The following is a 15,763-nucleotide window of genomic DNA, read 5'->3' on the forward strand; positions in this document are numbered from 1 at the left end:
AGCTCGTCGTTTTCAATGTGTTCAGAACTTGTCTCGTCAAATATCATCTTTGGGTTTTAATGTCAACACGTTCGTTGTTGCTTTCGACATTTTTATTTTCTTTCTTTAGTTCTTGTTGATGCTGCAGTTTGTACATGCGTAGGCATGTTAACCCCACTGCTGCCACTGAATTTATAAACTGAGTAACCTGAGATAGAAATAGCAAAGGCTACAGCGCAATTTTAATTCGCTTTTCGTATAAATTGGGATGTCGAACTGTACTACGATTGATTTGGAAAGAGGTGAATATCTATAGCGTAAATTGCTATCGATTTTGAAAATACATATATCGATTATAATTTCGATAAATCTGACGATGGTACTCACTATAATTATATACATACTATGTAGATGATAAAAACTATAAAAATATCGCCGATAGGACCCATAGAACTAGTGATTAATATCTTGACTTCATGAACGAAAGAGATACGTGTAGAGATGAGTGGGAATATCGAAAGTTGTCAATTCCACTTTTTGCGAAAACTCATATTCTGATAAAGAAAGCAAGATAAACCAAAAATTTTCTATTTACTAATGATTTTAGGTATTGTTTAATTTTTTCCGGTTATCTTAAATGATAATTGGCGAAGTTAAAAAAAGTTGGGGTTAAATACCCAAAATGTCGTACTCAAAGTCTTGCAAAATACTTTGAAGAAAGTGTCGATAATAAGTTTTCTCTCTCCTGTAAAATTTTGTAAAAAAATATACTCAGCAACTTTTCACTCTAAATTATACTGGCAATAATATCAATAAATTTTGGGGTGAACATAGCGGTAAGCAAAAATAGCGATACAACTATCTGCGCGCATTTCGATAGAGTCATAATATGTATATCGTTAGACATGATAATAGTTATGCACATATTTAGTCCACAAATGATCACAAAATAATATAAAATAAAGAAAAGGCCTGAATTAAGTGATATCAAACGATATTTAATCATGCATACGAGTTGCCTAATATCAATATCGTGAAAGTATAACGTTGACTAAAGCGATTACTAAAATCCTGAAAGTATCGATAAAAAATCTATTACAACATCGATGGAACTATCGATAACGATATCAATTAGTATCACAGCGAACGGCAGTGCACGCGAGGGACGAAAGCAGCCACAGTAGCGTGCTGAAATGACTCGCTTATATGTCTGGTATACAGCTTATATCTGGGAAAACTCTTGTTGTGGAGATATTGCGATTCGAATTGAAAAAATGTCGCTCCAAAAAGGGTCAAATGGTTAAAAATTAACATATCCGTCTAATTTGGTTATTTTAAGATATAAAAATAACTTACCCAGTTCCCAAAAAAAATTGCCCATTCCCCGATTGCCACTTAAACCGAATTTCCCTGAAAATCGGGGAATTTTCTGCGAGTTGATAAGTTGAATGATGCAGCTGTGCTAATCACTTCCTAAATGTCTTGGAAACCACAATTTGTGTGTATTTTAGAGCACTTAACCTACCTGGGAAGACGCGTACAATATTACCTATAGTTGTACATAAATATGTATGTATATATGAATGCATTTAGTTCACCCAGTGTGCCGCTACTACTTACATACATATGTATAAATTGCCACTGAGCAAAACTACTTGAGAAAAAAGCATTAGTTTAGTAGCACGAGTGCAATATCGTACACGTAATAGAAGTAAAACTTCTTAAAAAGAGCACATGTGTGCGCCCCACACCCGGTAGAAATCTTAACAAAAATAAACTACGAGACTATCATAAAAAACTATCCGCAAATAAAAAATCATTTTACGATGTCGATACATTTATCGACAGTGATCTAGATAACCGTTTAGGGAAATGCTAAAAAATAGAAAACGACATTCAATTGTTAGAGCTTTCGCTTATATTTAAGGATATTTATTTTAATATTTTTGAAGTCAAACTTCTTTAGCGGCGGTTGGGTTATTGGGAGTAAATTTGCAAATTCAACGGAAGTGGTGCAACGGAAATGGTTGGGATGGAAACAAGTGCTTCTTGAATGTATGTTATTAATTTAACAAAAACTTGCTAATAAAGGGTTAAAGAATAACACTTAGAAAAAGACCAATACAGGAATAAAAGTAATGGTGAGTAAGTAAAATGAATGAAAAGGAGAAAAGCAAAGGTAAAAATAAAAACAAAAACAAAGATGCGTAAAGACCAAGGCAAAAATTAAACCCAAGGTAAATTAAACACTTTACTTATATACGGGCCATATGTAGATAAAGAAAATGATAAACATAAAGGTAAAAACAAAGATAAATATAAAAAAAAAATGAGAATCAGAATACCGTTAAAAGTAAAGATGAAGATAGAGAAGAAAGACTAAAATAAAGGTAATTATAGAGAAAAGGATATAGATAGTGACACAGAGACTCATTCTGGGAACTATTTTGGGATTTTAGAGATTTTCAGGATTCCTGGAACTTATCGTTATAAAAAATAGTCAATAATTTTATCGGTTTTGTTATCGATATTGTTATCGGTTATTTATCGATTTTGTTATAAATTTTGTCATCGATTATTTATCGATTCTGTTACCGATTTTTTTATTTGTTTTCGATATTTTTATCGGTTTTTGTTATCGACTTGGTTATCGATTATTTATCGATATTTTTATCCATTTTGTTATCTATATTTTAATTGAGTTTCTAATCGATTTTGCTACTAGTATTATTATCAACTTTGCTTAGAAATTTTTATCGAATTTGTCATCGATTTTGTTATCGACTATTTATCGATTTTGTTATGGATTTTATTATCGATTTCGTTGTCGATTATTTATTGGTTTTGCTTTCGCCTGTTTATTCATTTTTTTATCGATTATTTGTCGATTTTGTTATCGATAATTTATCGATTTTGTTGTCGAATATTTATCGATTTCGTTATCGATTTTATTATCGATTTTGCTATCGATTTAATTATCGATAGTTATCGAATATATATCGATTGTGTTATCGATATTTTTATCGATTACTTATCGATTGTGTTATCGACATTTTTATCGATTTTCTAATCGATTTTTTTATCGCTTATTTATCGATTGTGTTATCGAATTACCAATATTATTATCGATTTTGCTATCAAAATTTTTATCGGATCTTTTATCGATATTTTGTTGGATAGGAGCAGATGTATGTATATGGTATGTATGTATATGGTTATGGTCACGAAATGCGGAAACTATTTCTTAGCACATGCTAATCATATGGGCAAGATAGACTTTACTTTAGGTTTTCTCAACAAATTATAAGAAAGATTAGCTCCACGTTTTTCTGAAAAGTAAATAAAAGCTCTGTGCACATTTTTCGTGCATAATTTCTAAAATGTCAAATTTTGAGTTGTGCCACTTTTGAAGATCGTCTGCAATATGGGCCAGATTCGGCCAGAAGGTCCGCAGCATAGAAAATATTAAAAGTTAATGAAATTAAATTGGAATGATATGAAAATTTCATGATTTTCGATTAGTATGAAAACAAGAATGCACTCCATTAATTCCATTTCAGAACTCTAGAATGAACAAGGCGCTCATACCGAGCGATCAATTGTGCTAGCGGCGATACACATCGCATCGTATTACATTGGTATATAGCATCTGGGTGTGTGTCTAGTGATGTGCTGAGTCGATACTTTTAAGTATTGATCGATACTCGGTACCGATTCAAAAAGCATCCAATACTTTCGATACTCTATACAGAAATATTAAGAGTTCTAATAAAAGCGTAGATAGGCCAAATATAGAGGAAAAACCGGTCCAGGAGAGGCTAGCCAATCAGAAGTCGAATTGTAAATGAAAAATGTATATATGTATGTATGTCGGTTCATGGCCATAATGCAGAGAAACTACTTCTTGTTTGAAGCATTTTTGTTTCAGATGGACGATATTATATTTGCAGGCCTGATGGGCTTCTTCATCACTCAAAGCCTTTTTCTTGAATCCTGGATGTACTAAGGTGAAAACTGAAAAAATAATATATCATTGCTGCGGTAAGTTCAATCTTTTTAGCCGACATCATATAAAATATTTAGCAAAGAAATATCTTTTTTCTAAACTTGAAATATGTATATACAATGGCGAAAGTTTAATGTAAAGAATCGGCATCGGGTACGCAAAACGAAGTATTAGGCACCGAAATATTCTTGAAGTATCGGGTACCGAGTATTGGGTAACGACAATTCTGCACATCACAGAGAGCGAGTAAAATAAAAATGCCTAAGAAACTTTTGCTTTAGATGATGGAAAATATGTACGACAGTAATTACATAAAATTTTTGGGTAAAATCAAAACCATTTTTAAGAAAAATCAATGCATAAAATTCTAAAATTAGTCACATTGAAGATTGCCTCTGGTATGGCTGGCTTTGTACCGCGCGAATGGCTTGGGTTTTGCCCTGAAAATGGAAAATTGCCAAAAATTACATTTAGCACCAAATATCGGGGTTAATTAAGAGCAATAAGTTAAACCTGTTGTCAAAAGAAAAAAAAAATGTTTTATAAGACGGTTTTTTGAAGTTTTGATGTGTACGATGGCCATGTTCGACATGGTGGAAATGCCCGCATATGCATATTTTACTACGCATACAACGGTATATTAAGGAAACCAAGAAATACTTTAGCAATTTTAGCGATTTCATACACACAAGTACATCCATAAGTACACACTGCCAAAAGCAACTGTTGGCAAAAGATTGCACATTGACGTTGACGCGTCGACGCTAACGAGTCAATAAGTAGACTACAAACTCAATACTTAGCACACCACTTCGCCTTAAACTATGCTCTAAACTATGCGAAGCGCGATTGCATTTTGCGCCATAGTTTACACATTTCCACAGCCATTATTATCCAGAGCAGTGGAAAAAGCAGTGACGGTCGCTATGGATGAGTGAGTAGAGGTGCGTGCAGTCACTCCGTAGGGTCAGGATTCAATCCCTGTTCCGAGCAATATTTATATTAGGAAACGATTTTTGCAACAGCGGCCGCCCCTCCGAGTGTATTTCTGCCATGAAAAAGTTTCGCATAAAAAAGCATTTGCCATTCGGTGGCGTAGCAAAATTGTAGGTCCATCCATTTGTGTAACAACCTCAGGACGCACAACACCTATTAGAGTAGAAGTTCGGCCAAACACTAAGCAAAAGTGTAAGAGCCAGTATATTATTATTTCTAGTGAAAAAAGAGAGCAGAGAACAGAACAAGTTGGGGATGTTGGAGGCAAGTGGCGGTGTAAAGAGGTATACTACGATTAGGGTAGAATTTGCTACTTATGGAGTTGCCTTTTTCTACGCGCTTCTGAAATCTGGGTTTTTTGTTCTTTTTCAATGTAAAATCACTGATTTGCTCACACATTTTGCTGTAATTTTATGTATTTTGGTACTTTTATTTTTTTTACGTATATACCCGTATCTAAGCACTAAAAAGTACACAACAATTGCCGTTGGAATGACATTTTGACAACTGACGTTGAGGTTGGGAACTTGTGATTGTATTAGACTTTAAGGAGCAAAATATTTTGAAGGCTTCAAATTCTTAAACCGAACTTTTGTATTAGAAATTGCATGCCAACCTTTCATTTGCTGAATATTTAGCATATTTTTTGGATACAAATCTTTTCAAACTATCAAAAATTCTCGTCGTGTATTTCAAATAGCAGAGAGCCAAATTTTGGCAATTTGGAATAACATTGTTGCATTATAAATGCCCTTTGACGCCTGTAAGACATTTGCAATTCCCAAAATCCCCAAAATAGTTAAGACGACAAGTGTTTTTGTGATGCCATTAATGCTTAGGGACATTACCAAGGAGCTACGTACTACATATGAAGCATATACTCATACACAGATGGATATGTATGTGTATATGTATTTACAACTGTGTGCACTTAAAGCTATCAGCCAACGGCCAGCAGGTTAATTGCAACACAACTTATGGTCAATGGCAATCATGGCTAGAAGGCAGACTAGCTTAGAAGTATGTATATTCCGAGGCGCATATACAGGGTGTCCCAGAAGTAACGTGCCAAACTTTAGGGCAAGGTAGGTGGGGGGTGAGCTCACTGATAAACAAAAAATTTTCAGGTAAAAGTGTCACCGTTTTTGAAATATTTACATTTTTTCGAATTTAAAAAAAATCGTGCCTTTTCATGTGTTTTCTTTAACTGCAACTACAAACCGGGCAATACTTAGTANCTTGAGTACATTAGCGTGGTCCTAAAAAAGTACGGTCAGAAGTTTAAAGTTCTTACTTATAGAACTGTTCTATACCGAAAAAATTATACCCCCATTTTTTTTTAATAAAAAAAAAATAATATTTAGAGGCCGCTCAAAGCCCTCAAAGTTTTCCATATATTTTATATGGGAAAAAATAAATTTTACGTAGGAATGGTATAGAATGATTGAAAATCTATATTTTTCCATCGGAAAGCTTTTTTTATTTTGAGGAGACTTTCATTTTTAATACCGAAGTATTTATTTTATTAGTTTTTGATATAACTAATGTTTATGGGACCCCTAAAAACCCCAAGAAATGCAATAGGTGTATTCATACAAAATCTACAGTATTAAAAAATGGTAAAATAAACAATTGGGTATTATTATTGGAAGTTTCCAGAAGAGAGCAAAGTTTTCTGATCGCGAAATATAGATTTTCAAGACTTCTATACCACTTCCGCGAAAAATTGATTTTTTCCCATATAAAATAAATGGAAAACTTTGAGCGTATTTTTGAGATTTTTTTTTTATGGTAAAGAACAATTCCAGGGGATGAGAGCATTGAAATTCCGATTTAACTTTTTCACACTTCAATTTGGGCCATCCTAATGTACACGCATATTTAAGTATGTACGCGCAACCTTGTGAAAAATTTCTTTCGGGGCGTTTTCTAAGCGACGCCCTCAGGGGATGCTAATTTAGATGTCATCCTAAAATTTCAGGTTCCTTATACATATATATCGACGCGCACACAAATATACATAAAGTACTATGTGTGTAGATACGACGGGCATGCTACGTTGCGCTTTAACCTCAATTTTGATTAACAATGTCTGCCAAATGGAGTTGTCAACAAGGCAAAGTGCAAAAAGCTGAAGGTAGTCGCATGCAAGTATGTATGTTGTACGTATGTATGTAACGGGTGATTTTTTTGAGGTTAGGATTTTCATGCATTAGTATTTGACAGATCACGTGGGATTTCAGACATGGTGTCAAAGAGAAAGATGCTCAGTATGCTTTGACATTTCATCATGAATAGACTTACTAACGAGCAACGCTTGCAAATCATTGAATTTTATTACCAAAATCAGTGTTCGGTTCGCTTTACGTCCGATTTATGGTCTACATAATCGACCAAGTGAGCAAACAATTAATGCGATTGTGACCAAGTTTCGCACTCAGTTTACTTTATTGGACATTAAACCAACCACACGAATGCGTACAGTGCGTACAGAAGAGAATATTGCGTCTGTTTCTGAGAGTGTTGCTGAAGACCGTGAAATGTCGATTCGTCGCCGTTCGCAGCAATTGGGTTTGCGAAACACATTTCGAACCGAACACTGATTTTGGTAATAAAATTCAATGATTTGCAAGCGTTGCTCGTTAGTAAGTCTATTCATGATGAAATGTCAAAGCATACTGAGCATCTTTCTCTTTGACACCATGTCTGAAATCCCACGTGATCTGTCAAATACTAATGCATGAAAATCCTAACCTCAAAAAAATCACCCGTTACATATGCTACATGAATGACAAGCAGGTTGAAAGGAAGCAGTGCTCATCAATTGATGGTAATCAACGTGGGCGAGTAAGTAGCAGTTGCGTTTAGTGTTCAGTACATAGTACTTTACTGGCGGTGATAAGGAGGCGACACATTACATTTACATATAATAAATTGAGGAGACTTGAAAAATTACCGTATTTTGTTAGCATACATATGCTACGAGAAGGGACTAAGCATTAAGCAGCACATATTTACCTACATACCTTTTCGTATAAATTATATGCAGCTATGAAATTGTTTAGTACGGGGAACAGAAATGGGAGTAACTAGAGTTAAATTTTGGATTATACCTTATGATGAATTAAAGAAGTCAGTAATAATTCCTGTTTTTTTTTTATTCAAAGATTGCATAGAATGCTCTTCATGCTCAAAACCTTTTAGCATACTATAGACAACGATAATTTTTGCATTTGAGTAAAAATTTTTTGTTGGACCAGATAACTCCCTAGAAATTGATAAAAGTTTCAAACAAAAAAAGAAGAGTCACTTAAACTGGCAAAAGGTCTCGAAAATACTACCGAAAAATCGCAATTAAATTCCGAAAAGTAACGAAAGGTTGTGAATGACACAAAACCAAGTACAAAAAAGAAACACGAAATATCACATCGAAATTCTGCAAAGTTCTGAAAAAAGCTGGGAAAATTCTGTAAAGTCGGAATTATAAAAAAGAATCCCGAAAATCCCGTTACAATTCCGCAGAGTTCCCAAAGGTCTCGAAGAGAACATGAAGGAGTTAAGAAAAGCTATGAAATGCCACAAAAATAACTGAAAAGATCTGATAAAAATGCCAAAAATTTTGGTGAAGTCTAAAAAAAATTAAAAGGAATTCCGAAAAATCAAGCTAAAATTCTGAAGTGTTCCGAAAGATTTCGAACAAAATATGAAGGGTTAAGAAAACTTCCGAAATCTTACGAAGAACATTTGAAAAATTCCGCGCTGTCCGAAAGAAAAACAAAATGATTCCGAAAATCTCGAAAAATCGTAATATTACGAAAAGTCCCGATACAACAACATGAAGAGAAGGGTCAGGAAAACCCCGAAATGTCGGCCAAAAAAAATTTGAAGATTGCTGAAACATCGCCGAAAAAGATCGTGAAGTCCTCAATAAATGCAAACGTCTTCCGAAAAGTCGCGAAAAACTCTTAAAAATTTACAAGAAAAGCTTAAAAAAAGTTCTCTAGGGTTCGAAAAAATGCGAAAAAAAAACTAGAAAAGCAGCGGAAAATACTGGAAATATTTCGAAAAACACCAGATCCGGATTTTGGTCCATCACTTGAACGAACACCTCAAATCGTGTTGTTGTGGTTTTTTCAAGTGTTGAAAATAGAAATCATTACAATTTATTACAATGATTACATTTATTTTGGTTGACAAATTATAAATTTTTCACTGTATTTACTTTTTTAGGCTCAACGATCCATCTCGATGATCACTTATAAACTTTCGTTTGTTTTTAACGATTATCGTCTCCCTTTCGTCTCTTTTTCGGGTTAGAAAAGGAGACGAAAATAACGTAACGATCAGTTACTTTCGTGTTGCCAGATGAAAACGAATTAAAAAATACCAACTGAAGAATGATTCGTGTGGCAGAAGAACGAACGCTCGTGTGCGTATCATAGACGAAACATAGCTACGAGTCGACCCGACCAGCTCACTCCTTAAAAAAAAACTTTGACTTGTCTAAAAAAGAAAAGCAGATCTAACACAGCTCTCAGTTTTGTCCAATCAGAAGGAAAGATTTTTTTTTCAAAATAATTTTCAAGCAAGTTTAATAACTTTAACTTTTAATAACTTTAATAATAATAATTTAAATAATAATATTCTTGTCTCTTATTCTACATACATATCTATTTGTGAGTCAAAATTATGTGCCAGTTTTTTATGCATTTGGTTATTATAGAAAACCCTTGCGTAGCTTTGTTGTTGCATCATTTTGTTTTTCATATTCAACTGACGGGTGTGCTTACTAATATTTTTCTTACGTAAACGATTCTCAAGCAGTTGCTGTTTACTTTGTAATTTATTCTTATTAAAGCAATATTTGCGTAGTACAAACTTGGGAAGATCCATCAGAAGAAAATAGGCCAATTCCATGGTACTAATCAGCGAACAACCGAGAAAAAGACCAACAATGCCGCCAAAGGCAGCTGAAAAATATTTTCAGGTAAACAATAACACGAATGTAACCATCAGCATTTTTTTTCGAAATACTTAAACTCACCCATAAGATCTACCCAATCAAATACTAAACCGGTGCGATAGACCATCATTATATCAAGCCGATAATGTACGTCTAATTCGATGAATGACTTATTACTGCGTCTCTGCGCTGGAACAAGTAAGGGACGTGCAACCGCCGCATAATTTAGTGAATAGCAATTTAGAAGACAATTACAAATCATATACTCTTGATGGTTGTGCACGTACAGCCGCTCATCACCTTTTTGGGAGTAGGCGAAGCGATCTGATAGGGTGTGTGAAGTAGGTGGGAAACATTGAAGAAAACTGTAGATATAATATAACAAAAAATAACGAAATTATGTTAAGTTACCGTTATTCTGTGCCAAGCATAACAGATCGGTGGCCTTGCAGATGGGATAAGGGCCTGAAACATAACACAGAAATAGAATTTTAAATATGAAAATGCGCTGAGGAGTGAATTGATGCAACTTGGTAAATGCGTAGGTAATTGGTCTAATTAATAATGAATGATGAGCTATTGATGAGTTTTTTTTTTTGGATATTCGTGCTTACCAGGTGGAAATAGCAAATCCATTGTACAATTGCAATATTTCACCAAATATTGTTGATGACATTCCGATTCACAATTTTCAATCATATAAACGTAGCCTTGAAGTGTTCGAAAGTTCTCGCTATGAATTTCATCCTATTTAAGTGCAGAAAGAATGATAAGAAAACTATGTATAAGAATTTTTTTAGTTATTAATGATAATCGCTTAATCGATTTTTTTTTCATGCTCATGTATTATTTAGTCGATTTTTTCGATTAATTCGTAACAGGTTGCTCGCTTTAATTTTATGCCATTTCGGTTTTCTTTTGCCAAAGATTTTTGTAGGCGAATGAAGTGATTTCACAAATTTCTTTGAAATCGATTAATCAAAGTAATTTATTAGTTAATCGATTAATCAATTTTTTCCATGCGGACATATTTTTCGATAATATATTAATCGATTTAATTTTGTGTCATACATTTTATTTCACAAACGGTTTTTCTTAGAGAAATAATGGTTAATAAATTTTTATTTTTTTTTTTTGAAGAACTAGCGATTCAGCTATTATTTCTCTGGCGATATATGCATTTTCTAGTTTTTTGACAGCTTAATTTTGCATCCATCTACATTTTTCTTTAAAATATAGTCGAAATGATCGATTCAAGCATCTTTTTAGGCCTGTTTATGTTATAGATACTCGAATCCGTCCTCTTGGTCAATTCAAAATAAATTTATCGGTTTAATTTATTGCCGACGCTGTATTTTTTTGCCAATAATTTTCTTTGAGCTGAATAGATTTATAAACAAATTTTAAAATTAATTCAGGGAGATCATTTTTTTCTTTTAGTTAGTAATCGATATAATTATGGTCTATTAATCGCCAATTTGCAATAAGTGATACATATAACGCTTTTTCCGAGCATATTCATTTTCTGGTCGATTATTTTTTTTAAGAATTAAGAATCGGTTAATCGATTAAATTGGTTGTCAAGTAATCGATAAAACTTGTTGTCAATTAATCGATAAATAAGGAATTCAGCAATTTTTCTAATCGGTTTGTTTAGTCGATTATTGCATTTTTCCTAATTCATAACTGACAACTCGATTTAATTTATGACCATTTAATCGATTTCATTTATACTTCTCGGTGCGAATTTACTTTGTCCAAGGAGAACTATTTTCTCCTTCAAAATCGATTAGTCGTATAAACTTGTTGTCAATTAATCGATGAATAAGAAATAATCGTGTCAACGATTTTTCCAATTGATTATTTTTTTTGTCGATTATTACCATTTTCCTATGTTATTCCTAACTGACAAACCGATTTAATTTATGGCCGTTTAATTGATTTTATTTATGCTTCTCGGCGCGAATATACTTTGTCCAAATTAAATAATTTTCCTTCTAAATCGATTACTCGTATAAACTTGTTGTCAATTAATCGATAAATAAGAAATAACCGATTCAACGATTTTTCCAATAGATATTTTTGGTCGATTATTACCATTTTCCTAATTCATAACTGACAAATCGATTTAATTTATGGCCGTTTTATCGATTTTATTTATCCTTTAAAATCGATTACTCGCATAAACTTGTTGTCAGTTAATCGATAAATCAGAAATAATCGATTCAACGATTTTTCCATTCGAATTTATAATTGACAAATCGATTTAGATAATTTATAGCCGTTTAATCGATTTTATTTATGCTTCTTGGTGCGAATTTATTTTATACATACTAAATAATTTTCCTTGATTTGTGTAGTCATGGTCGATTAACCTACATACTTAGTTTACTACCACTGATTTTTTTTTTGTAAGATTTATTAACAAAATAACCGAATAATCGATGTTTCTGAAAACAGTTTAATTAAATTCGATCTCCTGTTTGAAGTGCAATAAACGATTTATAGATTTTTCCAAAGAAATAATATATTTTATCGCTTAATCGACTTTTTTCCTGCAAACTCATTCTAAAGAAAACTGTATCATCTATCAAAGGACTGACTGCCTAACCTATTTGAGCATTTTTTTCCAAATTTTTTTTTATCTAAATATAAACGCGCGAAATAGATCTCTTAAAATTATTAAACCTACATTAAACCAACATTTCCGCAATATTGGACCCAATCGACGTGTATTAGAGTCATGAGAATATATCGCAGGATCTATTTCCAAGTTTGTGTAGGTATTCGCTGGTATGCTCAAAGGTTCGAAGTGCCATACATTTTGCTCCGTAATCATCACCTGCTCGAATGAAATGTTTAAGCCACATAGCGCTTTGAAAGTTTACATATGTATTTTCTCACTTATGTATGTACGTACATACCTGCACACCTTTTTCATTTATGCTTTTTGGATAATGCTTTTCCTCATTAATGAGTACGCGCACCGTTAGACCACTTTCTGGACCCGCATCGCCTGAATGCCATGGCCATAATGGATCGAGCTTTTGCCTTTCCCTACCCGCTTCCGTTTCCAGCGTATTGAAAGCCCAACATAGACCATTTTTACTGCGTCGCAAATAGAAGATATCACAACAATTAACAGCAAAGTGCTTCCAGAAGCATTGACTTAAAAGCTCTTCACAATGCCACGTCATGAACTCGACGACTTGACTGAAGTTAACATAATTCATCGGTTCGACGGATAGATTTCGTAATTTGCCGAAATTTTGAAAGGCACCAAATTTTAGATTATCATAATTGGCGACTATTAGTTCGAAGATATCTTGGTTTTTTGGTGTTTCGTTGGGTTTGAGAAAACGTTGCTTTGCTGCTTCGAAACGTTGCCAGTTAAGTGGATTATTATTACAAATGGTCACTACGGGAAATGGAATTTCGTAAACGGGCTTGCGAGTGGCATCAATCACTGTCTCCAGTTTACCTTCGGTGTAGCGCGCCGAAATTAAAATACAAATAGAAATGCTGCCGAATAAGGCAACCATTATGGTCAGCAACCAAATGCAGCTACGGTCAAGAGAAAATCATCGGTTTTACAGACATTAATTTGCGAGCGCGTAATTTTCTTCTGCGCTGGGATTTAACTCACCGCTCACATTTTCCCGCTTTTGGATTGAACAACCTATTCACGCCATGTATTGTTGAGCTCTGTCCGAAACGTGTGCTTAACTCCCAGAAGGAGCTGCTAAACTCACCAGCTAAAGGTTTTAATTTCTTCCAGGATGGTTGTGACTTCATATTTTGTAGTGGCGCTTGTAAGTGTGGTGGACAAGCTATTTAATCCCTTGCTCGCTACTTGTTGTTGTCCAGTTGCATACTGAGTTAACAATGAAAGTCGAACTCTCTAAATTATCCAGACATTGCTTAGTAGATATGTATGTATGTATGTATGTCAAACGCTTATTGATTTATGACCACGCAGCTACTACCTGATGTTATTCCGCTTCCGGTGAAATTCCCTCGCGTATTTGGCTATGTGTGTTGTAATTATTGACTTTTAGTTGTTGTTTGCTTGCTAGTGCATGCCCGGCAACAAATAAATGTAGCGTTTTTTCGAAAGACTAATTTAAAAGTTACCAAGTGTGACTTACCCATTAACAGGCTAGCCGCCGAAAGAAGGCTGCATATCTATTGGGTGCCCGGCCACAAGCATATAGGGGGTAATGAAATAGCAGATGAGACTGCCAAGTACACCACCGGTCTGACTCTCGAATAGACAAACTTATTCGTAGGCCATAAGCTGCCAACGGTGTTAAGGGGCCGGCGATCGTATTCACCCCCACACCCCTACTATGGTCGGCAGTGGCCAGTGGGTTTTTGTGTGTTTCGACCCCAAACTTCGCCCGCAATCTCCTCACCACTTCACATCATCCCGGCCGTTGTTGAGCGTCCGACTGTCGGTTCGCCCGAGTTCGGGATCAAAAGTCACCACTGATCTCTGGTTAAAAATACATTACAGTCCTTTTCTTTACACCTTTCTTACACTAATAAGGAGCGCACAGTTGGTCTAATTTATTCAGATAAGGGAAAGTACCTCAAATTTAAAGCTGAATCTTAAAACAAAAAAATTAAATTAAACCAACAAAGTGGCTATGGTTTGTCGCGGAATCTCACTTCATTCTCACGGTCTCGACAAAGTCACAAAATCTCTAGAGGCTGAAGGATCGTTTGATTGTGTTTCACGATTAACGAGCGTCAAACTTATGTCCTAAAAGACGCCGTGCCTGGTTATTTATACTGTTATCAAACACAAAAAAGGCACACCCATTAATTCCGCAATTCCCTCGGGGAAAATTGTTCGTGGCTGTGTTTAGTTCGGACAACATTAGAACAGCAAAGATACTGCAGAGCCTCACATTTCATTACCTTAATTCACAAGGGATCTATTTAATCAACAAATTTTTCGAAACTCCGTTTTTTCGAGATTTTGTATTAAATGCACCTTCAATAAAAATTTTAAAGTGTTAGTACCAGAAACAATGGAGTTACCTGCAACTTTTTAAAAGCCCTATTTGTTGTTGATACTCTTTTTATAATGTTTTTTGATTCACCCGTTTGTTGGTTAGGGCCTTTGTGAATTTTATTTTAATAAAAAAATAACAAAAGAATTTTAAGTTGGAAAACTTTGTGAATATTAAAAAAAAAAACGCACGTCAACACTTGTTTGAGTCACTGTGTTTACACAAGACAATCTAATCTAGAATAATAAATAATAATAGCAAACGTAAATATTTTTCCACTCAATCAGTGTTTGAACACAGGGAGAGGGAGTTGAATCGCTGTAATGAAAGTAAAAAAAAAACTCGTATCTCTACTACAAATACGTGGCGGTAAGTGATATATTGTTAACCCCATTTTATTTATCAACACATGTGAAGCTATTTAATGGTATGACAATAATCTTACCATCGATGTTACGCTTAAGTTTTAATATCGACGATTAAGTTAGCAAAATACGGAGTTAAAATACGAAATTTAAGAGAGGCTAGAGTTTTCGAGAGACTAAATCAAAGGCTTTATATCTTCTCTCAGCTACCTTAGATCCCCAAGCGTTTTATATATTCATGGAATGGTGCATAATATTACTGTTAAAAACCTATCTTTATATTAAACGAATCAAGGTACTTTACCTCGATGCTCCTTAAACCGAATAATTTAGAATTGGAAATTGAGTTAGCTTCATATGGCAGAGTTTGCATTGTTCAACTTTGCGTTCAACTCAACGCAGGGTTGCACGTAAAAAAAAGGCGACCAACTTTGTT

The 15,763-nt window shown here is 34.2% G+C and overlaps 1 protein-coding gene across 1 annotated transcript in view; it reads right to left on the bottom strand.

The window, feature by feature from the left end:
* Nucleotides 1-13,739, bottom strand: part of LOC108366752 (pickpocket protein 19-like) — a 30,934-nt gene extending 17,195 nt beyond the window's left edge. Inside the window, exons 1-7 of the mRNA XM_017621217.1 lie at nucleotides 13,591-13,739; nucleotides 12,869-13,508; nucleotides 12,637-12,786; nucleotides 10,559-10,691; nucleotides 10,356-10,409; nucleotides 10,026-10,268; nucleotides 9,710-9,951 (exon numbers count right to left, since the gene is read on the bottom strand). Coding sequence (XP_017476706.1) covers nucleotides 9,710-9,951; nucleotides 10,026-10,268; nucleotides 10,356-10,409; nucleotides 10,559-10,691; nucleotides 12,637-12,786; nucleotides 12,869-13,508; nucleotides 13,591-13,739 — 1,611 coding nt within the window. The remainder of the gene's footprint in view (nucleotides 1-9,709; nucleotides 9,952-10,025; nucleotides 10,269-10,355; nucleotides 10,410-10,558; nucleotides 10,692-12,636; nucleotides 12,787-12,868; nucleotides 13,509-13,590) is intronic.
* Between the last annotated feature and the right edge of the window lie 2,024 nt (nucleotides 13,740-15,763).

Source organism: Rhagoletis zephyria, unplaced genomic scaffold (genome assembly GCF_001687245.7).
Source record: "Rhagoletis zephyria isolate East Lansing unplaced genomic scaffold, Rhagoletis_zephyria_1.1 Rzeph_scaffold_00041, whole genome shotgun sequence".
Classification (NCBI taxonomy): domain Eukaryota; kingdom Metazoa; phylum Arthropoda; class Insecta; order Diptera; family Tephritidae; genus Rhagoletis; species Rhagoletis zephyria.